The sequence below is a fragment of the Sinocyclocheilus grahami genome, unplaced genomic scaffold (genome assembly GCF_001515645.1).
Source record: "Sinocyclocheilus grahami isolate Dianchi unplaced genomic scaffold, SAMN03320097.WGS_v1.1 scaffold34.1, whole genome shotgun sequence".
Taxonomy (NCBI): Eukaryota; Metazoa; Chordata; class Actinopteri; order Cypriniformes; family Cyprinidae; genus Sinocyclocheilus; species Sinocyclocheilus grahami.
Genome location: NW_015505213.1, coordinates 2,294,271 through 2,313,891, shown reverse-complemented (window position 1 = coordinate 2,313,891; position 19,621 = coordinate 2,294,271). Strand labels below are relative to the sequence as shown.

Genomic DNA, 19,621 nt, shown 5'->3' with positions numbered 1-19,621 from the left:
GAGGAGGCGTTTTCGCAAAAATTAACAGCAAATTTAGCAGTTTTTTAAATGTTCATTATTTTAAGTTTAATGTACATTTATTACACTATTCTTTGTGTTAAAAAAAGATTTAACACCGCTTGGAGTGGGTTTCTTATACAGCTGCTGAGGTAGGCTAATGACTGTAAATCTTTCTATCTTCTGACTGCTGAAATCAATCTTTCTGTATTTCCCCCTTTTAGAGAGCCATGGAAAGGCAATAGCGGATTTTTTCTTTTGCTGTTGGAGGAAATGGGAAAATTATATTTGATATATTATATTTGATCTCCCAATTACCTCTGTAGAGGTTTACCCTGCTTTCCCAAACCATAAAGATGAAAATGGTTCACTGATCTGGTTCTTAAGGTCAACTGATCCATTCACAGCAGCTAACAGGTAAGGTTGAGTGGATGATGACAGGATATTTTTAATATTTGGCTAATATTTTTCTTTAATATCAATTTCATCCACCTTCAATATATGTAAGTTAAATGCGTAAAGATGCCAGTGTTTCTTTCTGTAGATGTGGATGGATTATCAGATTAGACATTTGCCATTTCCTCTCAATGCAGGGTCATAAAGACACTTTTACCTGTTTTCAAATATCAAGGTCTATTAATATAGTGAATTATGGGTTACATATCTGAAATGTGCTTTCACTGCAAACTAACAGAGGAAGGACGTATTTCAACATCAGACAATGGGAATGTGGGCTAAAAAGGCTGGCAGGCTTATCTTGAAAGATAAACTTACATTTCACGGGTAAAATTCACACCTGTCATTGTATCATATCAATGGTGTAAACAGTGTGCCATCAAAAGTAATGACCGTGAAAGCAGACACAGAGAAAAATAGCTCAAAACTGGAGATAAAGACCGGATAAAGCACACCTATCTATCTCTGAAAGACATAAAATAAAAATAAAGCTCAAATCAAAATCTAAATGGTATATTTTTAACGGTTCAGTGTTGAACTCTCAGTTGTGAACAAGGGGTCTCAGTGCCTGCCAAGGCAGCACTATGATTATTCAAATGAGTACTCTACCTTACATTTTAATGACTCGTGTTGGGGGTAATTAAGGTGTCTATTAAAATAGAGAATCGTGACGATGAATACATCTTCATTCTAGCTTAACCACAATAACATGTAGATAATTGTCTGAGATTAGAAGACATCATCACTGTTATCAGCCCTCATCTAGAACGAAATGTTCCCGCAACTCAGGCACATTAAAAAGAGGATCAAATGCCAGGGCGGCTGATTGAACCGAATGATGAGCCCTAGGTTTGTCTTTTTTTGCTTTGAGCTCTGCATGTTTTTTTTTGTGTTTTTTTTTTTACTTTTAGAGAACTGTGAAAAATAAACTAGATTTGACATTTTCTAGAGATGTGGTCGAGGGTGTTTTGAGTTTCACTCGAAAGCCAAAACAGTGTATGAGAATTATGCTCCAACATGCACCATTTGACTAAGTGTTCTTCAAGAAAAAGATTAAAATACTGTCCATCTTGAAGACTGCTATTTATAGTCATAGTGACTGTTGCTGCCTTAGCAAACATCATTTAAAAAGAAGCACAGAGGGCCAGCACATAAATATGTTTTATCTATTTATGGGAATTTTTCAGAAATATAGATGGTAAATGGGTGGATGATTGTTCTGTGTTATAGTGAATTTGTTGGGGTCATCCAGTGTGAAGACTGAAGGAATGAAACCTGATTTGTTCACTATGAAGTAAGTTGTAGGTAGCTTTTGTGTGCACACGCACACGCACACGCACATTTACTTAGCTATCTAAATCTGGATCTCTGGATCTAAATCTCTCTCTATTGCATCTCTATTGTTTTTCTAATCAGTTTGTTATAAATACTGTAACCTAACCCTAACAGAAAACGTTATGCAATTTTTAAAAAACTTTTATAAAAATTGTTTTTACAAATGAGGATGTCCCCAAAAGTAGATTTCAGAGATTTGGTCAGATTTAGCTCATTTCAGGGTACAAATTCATTCCCAAAATATGGTTAATTAGATACACACACACACATGCTAAACAACTAAATTCATTCAAATTAATGTGTACGAAAAAAAGAAAGAATGATCAAATTAATAAATCAAATTAAATAGAAAGGTTAAACATGTTGCCTAGCTGTTAAAGTAATAGAAAATACAAACAGACACACACAAATGGACACATAATTTGAACTTCATTCCAATACTATGCATAATTACCCCGCAAATGTATACCGTCATCCAGAAAGCCTCAGCGCACACACAGACATGCACACTGGCATTTAGTGCTGTTTGTGTTCATTCACCCCATGTCAAATCCATCGCACACACACACACACACACACTGGAGAACTGTCATTTCATAACATCATGGTAAAATAAAAAATGAAACACTGCGCTTATTACTGGAAATTTAGGCTTTTAAATGGTCAAGTCCTTTGGTTATTTGCATAATTTATTCATGCTTTTCTTTCTCTCTTCTGCCTTTGCACAATTTCCCCTAATTTGCATAGACTGTCCATTTAAGGGTCCTTAAACGGAATTATGCCCTGCATACTTTAATTGTTGACAATTACATTTAACTTGAAATAAAAAAAACAAAGCCATTAAAACATAAGTCACTGTGTGAGAATGTAAGAGGAAAAAAGCACAAAAAGCCTTGAGAAGAAAAAGCTCACTGTAAGATATCTTCCTACACACACTGGTTTAACACCAACAAACACCTGAAAAATACAAAAGAACAAAATGATCTCATTTACCAGAATAACACTTACAGCCCACATAAACATATCGACTGTGTATATAAAATTACAATTAGTTATCCATCCATTTTCCTAACCACTTATATGTGATGCTGGAGCAAATTCCAGAATCTCTGGCTTTATGCAGAGAAACACCCTCAACGGATGGCCGGTCCATAAAAGGGCTACTGCAACACACATTCACACTCACACCTAGTGTCTCCAATTTGATCACAATTATATCCTTCTATAAACTGCATTATTGCACATCATAAGTGATGCAAAAATTGGATGAACGCATCACAGAAAGTGAAATGAAAAAATGTTAAGCTCTGTGAGATGCTTTAATAGGGAGTTAAATAACACAACCATCCTTCACTGCAGGCCCACACAAAGTTTAGTTATCTCAGTGAAGAAATGTAATAGACTACATGCTCATTTCTGAAGCTACTAACCGACTAACCATAACCCAAACACTACTTCTAAAAGAATTTGATTCACACTTATATTTGTGCATTTATAGCATAAATGTTTACTTGAATGGTTTTTAACAGTCTCTTTGCACCCTGAAAAGTGTTTTTTATCAAATTTAACTGATTTCTGGGTTTGTCCAAGAAGTAAAACTCACATGTAGTGTTTCACATCCATTGAACACAGCAAACAAGGCCTTAAGATAAACATATTTAATTAGCAAATTGTTTACAATACTCCAAAAGTCATGAAAACAAACACAATAGCATCGATTGAGAATATGGCAACACGCGCTCTCTTTTTTTGACTGCAATAACTCACAACTCAGTTCTAAATGTAACTGTATTTTATATATTGAGAACATACGCTGTAATATGCTGTATTTTGAAATGCAGAAAGGAGTCACTAACCACTACGTAAATGTGGTATTAACACAGTAAAACATCATGTGTGGTTGTAATGCACCTTTAACACAAATTCCCAGCACTCAGAAATACCAAACACAGCTGTCCAAAGTCTTGGTGTATACAACAAAACACCTTTAGAGAGTTTAGTGCACCATTACTGCAAACACTACAGGATTTCAGAGGCTTCTAGCCAAGGTTTTTTGTTTATGGCTGTAAAAGTGGTAATAAACTTTATGATATGCTTATGATGTACAGTTTTCAACATCTCGGTTTGGTTACATCACATTCTGTAGATATACTCTTTCCCTAAAAAAAAGTACAGAATAAGAGGGGTTTGGGTGTATCTTAGAAGGATTCTTACAACATTTTTCTAATTACAGGAAAGTTGCCAAAAATGGACAAATATCTCTGTTCCAAATCCTAGTTAGCAGCCTGGCTCAGCTGCCTACATAGGCAACATCCTAATAATTATGGAACCTCAAAAGACTCATCAGAAACACTCAGAGTTGGTATGTAAAGAGACTCAACTAACACAGTTAGTGATGTTAGCATGTTGCTAAGATAACAACTTCATAACCACAAAAAATACATAGCTCAAAATATGAAGTGAAAAAAAGTTCAATTTTAATGCACAATGTTGCTGACTACTGTTTGGAACAGCCATCGTGTCAAGAGTGTGCTCACTAGGTTTAGGAACAGAGTTTTGCATAGAATGCTACAGACTATTGAATTTAGAACTATCTACTGAAACTATGTGAACATTCTAAAGTTTTAATACCAAACAACCCTTTTAATAAGACGACAGATCAAGAACTGATGTGATATTGATCATTTAATAATTCTCCTAATTTTCAAAATGATCAAGACAAAAACAGAAAAGCTGCAGAGAGAATAAAACAGGAAAATGTAAAAAAAAAAAAACGACCACAATATAAAAACGTGATGTGGAAGAAAACATTTCTCTTTAAAAATAAGGAAATATAAATGGCACTTTTGGCAAACAGCTGAAAAAAAAAAAAAAAAAAAGTTAAAGAATGCCTGTGCTTTCATCTAGACAATGATAAATGTGTGTAGTTCTGTAAGGTGTTTATGTCCTAATCATTTGAAAACTATACAATAACTTAAATAACTCTCACATTTTAGTTTTAAAGTTTGCGGTCAACAGGAAAGTTATGAACAGACGGAGCATGTGATACAGTAATACCACCGAAACAATGATGCGCTCCATTGCAGAGTGCGATTCATCATCATGATTGAGGTTTGTTCAGTTCATCCGATTTGGTTCAATTCACAATTCAATTTTGACCTGATGGATCTTTAAGCAGCCTTTTCAAGGAATTCCTTCCATTTGTCTCTTGGAATGAAGCCAATTCACCCTCCTGCATTGAAACTGGACAGAAATAAAAACCCGACAAAAAAGTATTCACACAAAGGGAGTGATTTTGGCTAAACATTTCCTTGTGATTTTCCTCCCACTCTGCTGCTTTGGTGATTGACTTTCATAAATAAGTATAACATCTTAATTCCCTTTAGCGGGGTTCACAAAGAATGGAAAGGAAGTAAACAGAAAGATTTGTAGTGAAGTCAGCCAAACCTATTTCCAGTGCTTGGGATAAAGTAAACTCAACACTATTTTTAAAAATGCACAAAACCTTAAGTGAGGACAAACATGCAAAGTCATGTGCTCTCCTTCTCGCTGAGCATTTTCACACTTGGCCCTTAAGGCAATGTTTTATTTTTGGTGGCCAAGCAGGTCAAGACCGTCTCAGGAAGTGGCCGGAATAGTCTGAATTCCATTTGTTTTTATGTCTGCAGTAATGTTTCACTCAATATGCTTATTTTTCAAGATAGTCTACAACATTTTTGAGACAACAGCAGAAATTGGTGGAAAAGACAGAACAGCACTATGACTGATAATTACTGTTATCTACTACACATTTTGAATCGAACAGCAAATTTTAAAGCTGCAGTTTGTAATTTTGTTTGGAATTATAAAAATAAAGATTTTTAATTCAAACATTCCCCTCCACTTGACATTGGTCGGACAAATGAAAGTCCCACCGCCAAATACACACAAATCGTTAAGCCAGTGTTGATCAGTTGGGACACTCAAACTAAGTGGCACGGAACCACAGTGTTTAAATTTTTTGGGAAGTGAACATATAAATAAGTGACTTATCTCTGCATATTAACCTATGAAAGGAGAATGTAATTTCTCACAGGAAAAAAACTACACACAGCAGCTTTAAGAACCTAAAGAATTGCAAAGACTTTTTGCATAATGTTTCATAGAATGATCTTGTATCCTCTCTTAAAATGCAGCAAAAGTGCATACAAACTTATCAACAGACAAAAAACATTTTGCTTTGGACCACCTGGTTTCAAGTCAATTGAACTGGGTTTTTCCTAAGGACAGTATGTGAAAACGCCCTCTTCTTCTCTGTTAGACACACAGGCATATGCCATTTATCTGACAGACACTTTCCTGAGGTTTTTATCTGTCTCTCTCACACTCACACTCACACACATGGATTCTTTAAACAATCAGGATTTGTCAATTCTCCTGTGGAAAAAGGGGAACAGGATTTACTATTAAAGCTCACCACATAAATAACCATTACAAGGCCACAAACACACACACTCAGAATGTACACCATGGCAATATGGTCAACAGAAGCTAATGTCCAACCACCACATCTGTTACCGTGATCTCCTTGTCGCCAATGCAGCCACAACACATCCATTAGACATATAAATTCCCTTGATGTACTCTCCTATCTCTCGGAATGAAGGAGCGAACTCTTTCCATCTCTCTCAGATATATGTGTCCGTCTTGGAGGATATACTGGTTTGTCCATTCCTATCAGAGTGTGGAGGTCAGTGTCTCACAATGACCTGTTAAGCTCAGCTAGGAGGGGCATAAACATCATTGTCCTCTTTCCAGAATGGAGAAACTAATCTCCTCCTGTCCAATGTAGAGACCTCCTGGGCAGAATTCCCCTGCTGCACCTGTATTTTGAGGCCCTTGCATTGAACCCCAACCCTCTACCTCCGATCCACTAGGAGGAGCACTCACACTTCATCAGCTCAAGCACTTCTGGTTGAGTGTGAGCACAACCGCTCAAGGTGTGTTTGTGTCAAGGCAGAGATGTTGATGAGAAGTGACAACAGAAGTTGAGGTAGATGGGAAGTGTTGTCCGGATGTACTATTGTTTCGTCCGCTCATGGCTACCGTGAGAGTCTCCAAGCTTCTTAAAGAGTCTCCATGATTAGCTGGCTTGAAGGATGAAGATGTTACATCAGCCGATCGGTTGAACCCATTTTGCTTGTCCACCGTTTCGTCTCCTGAAGGTCTGTATAGGGGGCTGCCTTCAGATCTAGAGTCTGAATTAGAGTTGCCGCCAAAATCAAACTCCTCAAACACTCCAATCTCGCTTTGAGTTGATGGGTAATATGATTTTGAAAGGCTTGGGGCATCACTTTCAGAGACACTGGTGGCTGGGTATGAGTATCCCACAGCTGGAAGAGGGTTAGGAGGAGTTATACCTGCAGGTAGGTACGCCGAAGGAGGAGGGGGAGGACTGTAGCCAGCAGGAAGAACGGCATGTGAGGGGTAACGGGTGTTAGGGTAACTGTATGCAACTAGGTTTGGTGAGGTGCTAACATTGTAGGTTGATACCAGACTGGCATGGGAAGGGGTGGGGTGGAAAAGAGAGCCACCGTAAGTGCCTACAGGCTGCAGGAAGGGAGTGCTGTAGGGAGTGCTGCTGTACTCCTGATTCCCAGTCTGACCGTTACAACTGCTGCTGGAGAAACAAGGCTCCGGAAGACTCCCGCTGCCTATAACCGGTGAGTTACACGCACTGACAGACACATCCGTCACACTGAGTGGTACTTTGGGAAGAAGCTCGGGGACGCAACCTAACGGAGGGTAGACACTCTCCAGCCAAGGCTCTGCCTCCACCTTCCGTCCATTAAGAAAGGGCGGCCCGTTATTCACAACACCAGGTCCCCTAACGCTAACTGAAATGGCTGTGTCTGGATATCCCATAAGTCCACTCTCACAGGGTAGATCCAGAATGGCCGAATATCTCTCTGCATACCTTTTGAGCAGGTTCGAAGCGGTCAGAGCTGAAATGTCATCGTTTGCCCACGAATGTTGATACGCTGCAGCTGAGGTCGAACCTGTTAGCCTTGGATCCCTAAGTGCTTCGATCTTATGCCCTGGTGAACGAGTGGTGGAGGTGATGTCATAGTGTTGCTCCGCCCACTGGGACTGCTCAGGGCTCCACTGCATGGTCACGCCTGCCAGTGAAAAAAAGGTATGTCAATTCAAACTCATGGAAATTCATAAAAATCGGTAATATAAATAACATCATAAGCAAAAAGCTTCTGAATGTGCCGCCCACATGGATTTGCTACTCAATATGCAAACATACTATAATTTGATATTTCTGTAAAAAAAACACTAATTATACTTATTATTCTACCTTATTTCCATCGCAATATAAATTAAGTGTACTACAAAAACACCACTGAGAGAAAATGTGAGCAATTTAGGTTAATTAGCGTTATTCGAAAATTACCACAGTTCCAGATAATGACCAATTCTGCAAGCACAAAACTCTTCCACAAAAATGAATAATAATATAAAATATTCAAATGAAAGACAACTGAAAATGGCTTTCACATTCTTTTTTGAGGCATACACTAGCAGCTCTCTGAGCTGTTTTACGGTCTTTAGATTGACAGTGATGTTTAAATTCAGCTGTGCACTCGAATCACCCCCCCCCCCCCCACATACACACACACACACACATCAATTATAGCGCTGATGATATCATTAAGGTCTGATACTGAGATACAGCAGAAGGCTTCTTCTCAAGTGAATAAAATAAAAGCTCTTTAATGTAATCAAGGAACCTCATATTACACTCTCTCTGTCTCTTTCTCAGTTTCATTGACTCACGTACACCACGCAGGAACATAATATTTCAGCATACTGTAATAAAGACTGATCAATAATGTAGCTCTCGGCATTAGCAACTGAACCCGACAACAGATGTTACCCCTAAAAATACTGTATCTCTGTCATTTCAGCTTCACACATACAGTCTTGCACAAAAAATTTTGTTTGTGAAACAAAGAGCTTTTCTTCTGCATCGAACTTTGGCATATGGCTGTACAGAGGGAGAGAGATGGGGGAGAAGGGAAAAAAAAACAGAGAGATAATGTCCTTAAGCCATAAAATATAGCACATAAAATACTTCTAAGATGAAGAAACATTGGATTTTTTCTGACTTTGCAAGTACTGTGGATAAGCAAAACCTTGTGCATCGAAAACAATCCAATGTTTTGTCGAAATGAAATAAAGAAAGAGACATATACTGCATATTACAGCAGATGGATATTGATTTTGGGCTGATGGAGCAAAATTTACATGTTCTATCCATCTCAATTAAAAACTGCCCATTTACATTCAATTCTATCAAGCAGCAAATCCTCCTGATCGATACATGCAACTTGAGGTCATTCAGTGTTCTCTCATGGGAAAAGACTGGACTTACTGCAAACACACACACGCACAAGAGGTGGAGCAACTGGCGCCATTTCCCTGGAAAGACTTTAACTGACATAAATGAGGACTTTGAAAGTCACTCATCACACACGCAATAGCTTTAACTGTTAAAAACTAAAGTTGTATAGTGTAGCACACACTTAACCAAAGCGACTTACAATACTGGGCACAAATCACACTAATGGCAATTAGCAGGACAGGTGGCTGAGAAATGGTAGGATAAAAGAAGAAAAGCACAATAAAATGACAAATGATTAAAAGCAATATCAATAACACATATGAAAGAGCTAAAGATGTCTTTTAACAACTTCCTAATTGCTTTTTTTCTCTTGTAAAGGTTGAGGCTAGTGAGACATACTAGTAGTCATTAATTCAGCATTAATTTTTAAATGCTTGCCTATAAAAAAAATGTAAATTCAGAAAACTAGATCGGTGAAGAAGATGTGTGCGAAAAACAGAACAGAAAATGTTTTGTTTTATAGATATTTTAAGTCTATGGAATTTTTTTATATTTACATTTATGCATGCATTTGGTTTTAGCCACATTACATTAGAAATACATTTTATTAGTGTATGCTTTCCCTAGCAATCGAATCCATGACACTGACATTGCTCTCGCCATAAAATGCTGTATGAGCTACAGGATGTCCAGTTGCTTGTAAAAGTGATGACACTCCTGTCCTCAACGAGCCACATGATTTGGCGTATCATTCATGTCTCTAGCAGAAACGGTTTACGCGCCAAAGTGGGTTTGTTAAAATGCCTAACACTGAAAATGAACAATTGCAAGAACCAAGACTGACTATAAAACAACCTTAGAGGATGAACATGTCGTCTAAAATAAAGCCTCAGTTAGAAACGACATCAGTCAAACCTCTTGAGATGAGAGCAGAAATTCCCAAAACAGTGCATGAAGGGTTCTTCAAAAGAATTACACACTAACTTAAACTCTTTTACAATACAAAGTACTATGCATCATGGAGGGGGCTATTTATTTAAATCTGAAAAAAGAAATATATTCTCTGGCTGTGTTTTCATTACATCCTAAAGTCTAAAGCCAAAAGTGATATGTTGTAAAGTCCAATATTAGCTGCAGTTTGCTGGAATGTTCTCTCAAATGCTGTCTTTTTGTTGTATTCTACAGAACTACCTGGACAATACCATTAGCCGCAAAGCTGCTGATCTAGTGTGTGTGTACTTTTGTGTGTGCAAAAGAGTGTGTGCTGGTGCTTTAGAGAATGACTTTCTGTTGTTCCAATATACCCCCTGGCTACAAATCCTCCGGAGAAGGACCATCACACACACACACAGCAATTTTTAAAGCAATGTTCCATACTTTAAAGGCAGACATTTCATTAGCTGGTTTTAGAGGAAGGGATCTTCACTTCACTGACTGAAAATTTGTTAGCTGTGCTGTAGCGTCTCTTTAAACAACTGTGAGTGTTTATGCATGTGTGTAAATGCATATAGACTACTATTTAAAACCAGAAGCACATCGACAGACAGATAGACTCACTTCTCCTAAGTGAAATCTCAGGTTTCTCTGGCAGCAAAATCAATACATCACACAGGCTCACACACACACACACACACACACACACACTGCATCCATAAAATGCTTTTATTGAGTAATTAAACAGCCATTACTGTTGCCAACAGCAAAATAGTAAAACGTATAAAGTTCTTCTTCAAACAGGATCTAGACAAAATACGTACCCACTCATTCACACAATCTAATCCAGACTACTGACTTCAGTAAGTACCTGCTGAAGTACAAATTCCTATGGGTTCTTGATTTCAAATCTTTCACAAACACAAAACAAAGAGCCACAAAAATACCCAATTCTGTCTTTAGGGGAAAAAAGGCACTAGTTCACTATATTTAATGATTATATTAACCCTTGTATTATGTTCCGAGTCAATTTGACCCATTTAGATTTTTGAGCTGTCGGAAATGCCAGTTAACCTGTGATTTTATTCTTGAAATTTTGTGACTTTTTCTCATTTAGTGCCATGAACATGCATGCAAATGAAGATACACTGATGTGTTTTGAAGTGCACACATAAATTTGTTACGATTCTGATGTTCGCGGGTCAATTTGACCCACATAGTGTTTTTACTACCCTGGAAAGTTTTCAGTACTGGAAAAGACTTTCTCAAACTCATTGTAAAAGTGAGCTATCATTTCTATATTCAATGTATATGAAATACTATTTAAGTTACCTTTTTCTTCCAGAAATGTTTTAACTTTTTCTCATTTAAGGCCATGAAGATGTCTAAACAAGTTGTATTCCAAATTTGAAGTTGATTTAAAAAAAGAGGTTCCTATGCAATTTTCAATTTTGTTTAGGCGTTATACCAAAACTAGCCACCGGGTGCCATTCAAACGCCATTGAATTTTTTTATGTAATTTTTCTGTCACAAATGTATAAAATTATCTCTCAATATTACATCTATCTCAAAATAACTATCAAATATGGAATCTTGAGACTCAGACCTTTCCAACGATATGTGTTTTGTCAAGATTATAAAAAGTTTTGATTCTAAAAAACCGTAATACATTTTGTTCAATGACACCCCCACTAAGGGAGAGGAACCCACTAAAAGATTTTAAAGGACCATTTTCATGGTAAAGCAATGTCCGATTTCAATATGGGTTCCACAGGATGAATTTTGAGGTTTTAAGCTTTCAAATGATATATCATTTATGTTGATTACTAAAACATGTGATAGGGAAGAAGGAAATGAAAAAAGAATTTATGTGACAAAGGTCAGAACTTCTATTATGATGTATATGTTTTGAGGTGCACTCTTGTCATAAATTAATCTATTACTGTTCCTACATAATATGTAACAAAAAACAGTGGTAAAATATCTATTTAGGAGTCATAGACCTTTCTAACAATATATAGTCTGTCATGATTAGATTAGGATTTAACTGTAATATAGTAGTATAACATATAGTAATATAGAAGTAAACTTCTGCCAGCAGGACGGTGACAGTTAAGGGGTTAAAAAATGTGGTTAAACACATTTTTAAAAATCATATTTTTGATATTAATTGTCTGTACTGTGTGACAAATACTGATATTAAGATTGTTCAGTTCATACCTGATTCCTTCTTGTTTTTAATAATGTGATATTTAGGGAATTGCATTGAATGCAATTAGGGTCAATTTGACCCGCTCCATCTTTCTTTCTGTTATAGCTTTCAAATGTAATTTGCATCATTTAAATAAGCATATACTGATCAGGTGTAATCAGAGACACATGAGAACAAAATTTTGGCATTACTGATATCATACTGATCTGACATTATATTAATACAGTACAAACATGAATGAGATTTGAGAGTTGCGTCACAGTCAATAATGAATATTAAATAATAGTACGTTTGTCATTTCAACACAAAGTCATCGTCTGGCTTCATAAGACATAGAATATAGCCATATGGACTAATTATCATTCTTTTAGTTCTAATTTTTGGAGTTTAAAAGCCCATGGTCACTATTCCCTTTCATTGTATGGACAAGAGCAGCATGGACATCCTGCTTAGCTTCTTCTTATGTATTCCAAAGAAGAAAGAAAGTCATATGGGTTTAGAAAATGTGAGAATGAGTAAATAATGACAAAATTATAATTTTCAAGTGAGTAATCCCTATACAGTATAACATTCTTCTATTTATGCTGTTTACTCCTCAAGATGTTTCTTGCATCAGACCAAGGCTGCATCTCATTGCTAGTTTTACTTGATCTTAGTGCTGCGTTCGACAGTATAGATCATGACATACTCATAGATCGATTACAAAACTATACAGGTATTCAAGGGCAGGCTTTAAGATGGTTTAGATCCTACCTGTCCGATCGCTACCATTTTGTTCATTTAAATGGGGAGTCATCTCAATTATCACCAGTAAAATATGGAGTGCCACAAGGATCTGTCCTAGGTCCTCTGCTATTTTCGATATACATGTTGCCCCTTGGTAATATTATTAGAAAATACGGGATTAGTTTCCACTGTTATGCTGATGATACTCAACTATATATCTCAACAAGACCAGATGAAACTTATAAATTATCTAAGCTAACAGAGTGTGTTAAAAATTGGATGGACTGGATGACCAATAATTTGACAGAGATATTACTTATTGGACCAAAAGACAGTACACAGAATCTCTTGGATGCACTGCTAGCTGGTTGTCCTGCATATTCAATAATCAAGCTACAGCTAGTCCAAAATGCAGCGGCTAGAGTCCTTACCAGGTCAAGAAAATATGATCATATTACCCCAATTTTACTAAATCAAACTAGTACCTAACTAGTCTTCTAGCACGCTACAATCCATCACGCTCCCTAAGGTCGCAAAACTCTGGATTTTGGTAGTACCTAGGATAGCAAAGTCCACTAAAGGAGGTAGAGCTTTTTCGCATTTGGCTCCCAAACTCTGGAATAGCCTTCCTGATACCGTTCGGGGTTCAGACACACTCTCTCTGTTTAAATCTAGATTAAAGACACATCTCTTTGGCCAAGCATTCAAATAATGCATCTCATAATCTTGTACTGCAGTTATATCTGATCAAATGCACATTATTATTCTTTAGTTTGGGTTAAACAAATCAATGTTGCTTGGTTGGAACAGCAGCTACGCTAATTATGTCTCTATTTGTTTCTCTGTTTTTGCCACGGGATGCAAATAGGATTTACACAAGCTTCAGTCTGGATCCAGAACACCTGAGAAGAGATGATGCCAACCCCTCAGAGGACCTCAGATGATGCCAACCCTGAAACAACATACAGAACTACCACATTTTGCTTCATATAATAATTGCTGTTAATAGTGTTCATCATCTGTTTGATTATGTCTTTAATTGATTTTTCCGTACATTTCTGCCATATGTACATTAACTGACAGTCACCACTGATAAGCTACCACTAACTATTGTAGAAACTTAATTTGCTGTAAAGTTGCTTTGCAATGATTTGTATTGTGAAAAGCGCTATACAAATAAACTTGAATTGAATTGAATTGAAGATGTCAGCCAAATACTGCATGACACGAGCCACAGTACTATAGACCATATTATCCATCTAAAAATAAAACAGAAAATACATTTGATGCAAAACCACACTCTCTTTTACTTGACACAAAGGGCATGTCTTCAGCGTGTGTGAGAGTGTGTGTGTTAGCTGGTGTGAACAGTTCTCCTGTTGTGCCAGGCTGTTTGACCATTGTAAGAGTGGCAGGGTGGAAGCCCTCTAATTCTTCTTTAATGTGAATGAGCCATTCACTCTTAATGTCCTTCTCTTCAAAACGCCTGACTTTCAGCCCTGGCCTGCTGAGTGCTGCAATAGAGAGAAAGAGGGAGAAAGAAAGAGAGGGAGGTGCAGAGAAGTATGACAGAACATAGCCTCAGCAGCGGAAGGCCTATGAACGTTTAAGCTCAGAGATTGAAAACCTTTTGTTCTGTCAGGACCACTATCGTCAAAATGATAGATACTTAGCATAAAGTTTGGTTTGGCGGTATGGTTCTGTTCTGGGCAAAAAACCTCCCTGCCCATCCATGCAGCCTGTCATGAATGAGCAGGGAGAGCAGCAATAATAACCCCCCCAGGGTTAACAGAACAGAACAAGGCAGATATCATTAATGTACTTAATGATATTTAAGTGTAACACTTTATTCAAGATAAAGGAGTCTGATTAGCAAGGAATATCAGAAAGCTAAGTCCTGACTGTGGCGAAAGGTGGAGCTGGGGATGGAGGAGGGTAATTTGCTCCGAAGCAAGCTGAAAAGCTGCTGAATAATACTGAATACAGCTTATATAGAAATGCCGCGATAGGTGTTGTATTCCTATAGGTAGATGTGATCAGCTGATGCAAGCTTGACTCACGTGACCTGCCAGAACTAACGCTAAAGCTTAATTTTTGTAAAGTCGCTGTAAAATGTCGCAGAAAGCGAATTAAATCTCTAAGGTGAAACCAGCCACAACATACAGCTCCAGTTTGATAAACTCCTGTGTGCAATTTTTTAAAGAAAGTCAAAATTCTTAAGACTCCAATGTACTTTAAGTGAAAACAAAGAATGAATAGGTGCGACAATATTTCAAAATATGTCAACCTCAGACACAAGAATAAACATGAATAGGCTACACTTAAATGCCGAATTGCAAAGCTGGTACAAACATATTCACATCTCTATGATCGCTTGCATATATACTCGGAGATGAGTTTCCGAAAAGAAAATTACAATGAATTTGGTTGTCTTCTTTTGTTGTCATTTTGTCAATTTAAAACTTGATCTTCCTCTGAAACTGTTTTAAAATGTTTATTCAATGGTGTCAGTTGGTGTTCAATTGGATTACATTATTATATAAAATTTTAACCAATAACCAAATAGATATTAAGATGTTGTTTTAGTAAACTGAATTCGGGTCACACGTTTTTGGTATGTAATGGCCACTTTTCACCTTCAAATTAGTTTCCAATGGATAAAATCAAGACTCATCCTACATTTTTCCTGTTCTTTATCCTGGTTCACTAGGAAATACAAAATTATGGGTTAAATGGATTGCAATTCACATGAACATTTCCGCTGAAAAGTATAAACAATAGGTTTGAAGCACATTTAAAACACTTTATTTGCACGAGCATCCCTGTCTCAACAAATGGAGTGACTTTGGGACAGGACTATGTGTTGAAAGTGTTCTGGAAACCTGTTTCAAAACAGTCGTTATTTTGCAATTCTCTTTTGTGACAGTAGTGGCATTGAAATCTGACACTTTAACTTTGATTCAAATGAATCAGTCTGAATCAAACATTTCAGAGAGACATTCACGGCAAAAATAAAAAAAACATGATAAATTCAATCTAAGACAGACAAGGCAACTCTTTTCTTTCACATCCTCCCTCTTCTCTTCTTCTCTTTTCTGCAGACAGATTATTTAAAACCTCCATAAAAGACATAGCAAGGGCTTAAATCACGTTCATATCTCTCTAAACGAGAGACAGACGCCTCGCATGTCAATGACCAATTCAATTCCACACGCCATTTTCCTCTGCTAATTAACACAGTACCGTGTTCATTTAGAGACACAATGCAGAGCACTGGGCCGGGGCAGGCTGGGCAGCCGCATGTCGTCTGCTGCTGACATCGGCCTTTAATAGGGCTTTAGCATATTAAACAGCTCAATCATCTCTCATATGCACACACACACACACACTCAGACTGGATGGATGCACTAGTTTTCTGTGTAATAGGGACAGATATGAGAGAAATGAGAAAGTATGTAAGAAAGTCTTCATTAGTCACTCAAAGACACTTTCCTCTTGTCGCTAAATATCTTTAGATGTGTGAAAGGAGGGATTGAGCTGGAGGGATGGAGAGGTAAATGAAGAAAAAAAGTGGTGTTAGATGTAAAGGATAGAGGGATAATTTAATCATGAACACTGTCAGCACTAAACTTTTACCATAATCTGACTGTCAAAAAGGAGGGGCCGACAGACAGGAGAGGAAAATGAGAAAGGGAGGTAATTAATGAGATACTATGTGTTCATTTTATATATAATTTTTTGCACACAAAAAAAGTGTTTTACCTACTGTCTGAGTAACTGAAAATTAAAATGTTTTTGGAAGTGTGCAAGTGTGTCAGCTCAGAATTTTCAGGCAACACACTTCGACAAACAACATTTGCTTACTTACAGAACAAGCTGTTCACACAAGCCAGTGATTTGGATATAAAATATACAATATATTGACGTCTAAAGCCTATTTTTGTAATGTGTACTCAATGTAATGTAAAAATGTTATGGCATAAATTACATTTTGATATAAATACATTTTAAATTGATTGACCGCAATAGGCTTAATTATACCGGATAATTATCTAAAAACTGAAATTATATGAATAAGTTTTCTTTTATTACAATATCACAATTAATCAATTCATTATAAAGGATTTCACTAATATTCAAGATGTTTCTTCATTTGTTTTTCTAATTGAAAACAAAACATACTTTCTGTAGAATATTAGTTTATAGATTATTAAATGTCCTCAAAATCACTTTCCATCCTGTTAGTCTTTTGCAATATCCGTTTAGCAAACAAAAGCCAGTTCCTTAATTACATCATCCTACAGGAAGTGTAGCGAAAACAACAGCACAAAAAAGCAGTAAGTATCAGCAATGGACTTCATATTGACAGTCACGCTCAATTCCTCGCAGAACACAAACATTTACATTTTTTAAAATGTAGAATTCAAGGTATGTAAATTGAAATGAATAAGTCTCAAAACAATCCTCTGCTTAACAATAATTAAGGCCTCTGACATACACACACACACACATTTGAAACTATAGTGAGCATATTTCATAAAGATGGATATTTATACTACCACGGCCATAACTGTGTCTTGAACAATTTTAAAACAATTAAAGGATTTAAAATGACTTAAGGGAATAAATGAAAAGAAAGAACATACAAGAACCAGAATTTATTGTAAAGTAATGCATTTGAACTAGTGCTGTCAAACGATTAATCGCGATTAATCACATCCAAAATAAAGGTTTTTGTTTACATAATATATGTGTATATTTATCATGTATATATAAATACATACACATGCATATATATATTCAAGAAAAATATGTTATGTTTATATATTAAATATATTTATATATAATATAAATTATATAATCACATCCAAAATAAAGGTTTTTGTTTACATAATATATGTGTATATTTATCATGTATATATAAATACATACACATGCATATATATATTTAAGAAAAATATGTTATGTTTATATATTAAATATATTTATATATAATATAGTGGGAAAACATAGGCTATAAAAAAGAGGTAAGGTTTAGCATGTTCTAACACTTTTATTTAAAAGTGTCTCTGATTCGAATCCATCCTAGGTCATGTCATCCCATCCCATTACCCTCTGGCCCTGTACTTTCTTTTCATTTCTGCCAGGCAATCATTAAAATAACTAATGCATGCATTTGACGGTAATACAAACATTCAAATGATTCATACAGAAAATATAGCCTAATAGAAATACTGCATTTACAAACAAAACAGAGATATGACCTACCATATACACCGCTGATCATATTGCTTGACATCAGCAAGGTGACTGAGAGCGAAAAAAAGGAGTGAAAGGTTCACTTCAGTGATTTCCACAAAGCGAAAGACTTTCCAGTAAGTTGAAGGACACGCACCACATGCAAATAAATAGTGTTTTGAGCGGACAGGAACCCCAAACTGTGGAGAAAGAATACAGGAGAGATTAATATAATGCAGCAGCAGCAAAACGTTTACCATTAAACGTATAGGCCTATGAACATTCTCAGTAATTATCATTGGTTAGGCTATGCATATTTATTTGTTTGTTTAACGTTCCCATTTCCCCCCAAAACTGTTTTTTTTTTTATTTAAACATTTTATAGCTATTAACATTTTAATGCAAATATTATTTTCCATATATTAAAAAGTGCGCTCAAAAAGTAAGGTAAATACAGAATATTTATTTCTATTTAGCTATTTTTTAAAACTAGATTCTGCATATAAACGTAGCCTACTTATATATATATATATATATATATTTATAAGTATATATATATATATATATATATTACAGTTTTACATTGTAGGCGATTTTTCTGTTTAGTTCATTATTGCAGATACGTATTTAAATAATAAGTATATTCAATCGGATTGAAATGTCATTTAAATAACATTTTGTATTTATTTGTCACTCTGGATTGTTTTGGCAATGCTATATTTGAATATTCTTGCAAAGTGAGATTTCTAAATTAAGTCAGAGATCATACTGAATTGTGCTGATAGGTGAGAATGTCTCTCTGTTATTTTCGCCTGGACACACACACACACACACGCGCGCGCGGATCAATGCTGCTTATTATAGAACTCTGCTCCAATAATAAAACTTCTTGCCTAGTGCTCAAACTATCATAATTTCACGCTATTTAAATTAAAATTGCGCGCTATGTTTTGCTCGGGCCTGTGTCCGAGTGTCCGAGCGCACAGTCCGTGCTACGGCATGGCCTCTCTCTCTCTCTCTCTCTCTCTCTCCGGTACAACGGACAGCTGCTGGACACAAACAAAGTGAAAGATTTACCTGTTCGGCGCCGGAGAACGGCGACAGCGTCCAGCCGTGCTGCTGAGAACGGGGGATGAGGGCTACTCCGAGTCGGGGATGTTCTGGAATGCTTCCAAGTCAGGGCTGGAGAGACTGACCACCATAGAAATACTGACCACATCTACTGCCATGTTGGAATTCCAGAACCTCACGCCAGCTGCCGAAAAGAAAGCGGAGAAGCTTAATCTCCTACTGCGCATGCGCTCTTCCGGACTCCAACTGTGAGTCCAGTTTCT

The 19,621-nt window shown here is 36.6% G+C and overlaps 1 protein-coding gene across 2 annotated transcripts; it reads right to left on the bottom strand.

The window, feature by feature from the left end:
* Nucleotides 1-6,674: 6,674 nt before the first annotated feature.
* On the bottom strand, nucleotides 6,675-19,531 carry LOC107581367 (fidgetin). Of its 2 annotated transcripts, none has more exons than XM_016266917.1 (3): nucleotides 19,365-19,531; nucleotides 18,318-18,487; nucleotides 6,675-7,946 (listed from the first exon to the last, which is right to left on the bottom strand). In XM_016266917.1, exons 2-3 carry the CDS (start codon nucleotides 18,346-18,348, stop codon nucleotides 6,763-6,765), a joined length of 1,215 nt encoding a protein of 404 aa, XP_016122403.1. In that variant the 5' UTR covers nucleotides 18,349-18,487; nucleotides 19,365-19,531; the 3' UTR covers nucleotides 6,675-6,762. The 2 variants fall into 2 exon arrangements, 1 of the variants encoding a protein (XP_016122403.1); XR_001608829.1 differs by lacking the exon at nucleotides 6,675-7,946 and adding an exon at nucleotides 14,522-14,563.
* Between the last annotated feature and the right edge of the window lie 90 nt (nucleotides 19,532-19,621).

Excerpts from the sequence above, each read along its gene's own strand:
- LOC107581367 (XM_016266917.1), bottom strand. The coding sequence starts at position 18,348 with ATGTCAAGCAATATGATCAGCGGTGTATATG. Across the intron at positions 7,947-18,317 it reads TATGATCAGCGGTGTATATG|GCGTGACCATGCAGTGGAGC; the intron begins GTAGGTCATATC and ends TTTCACTGGCAG.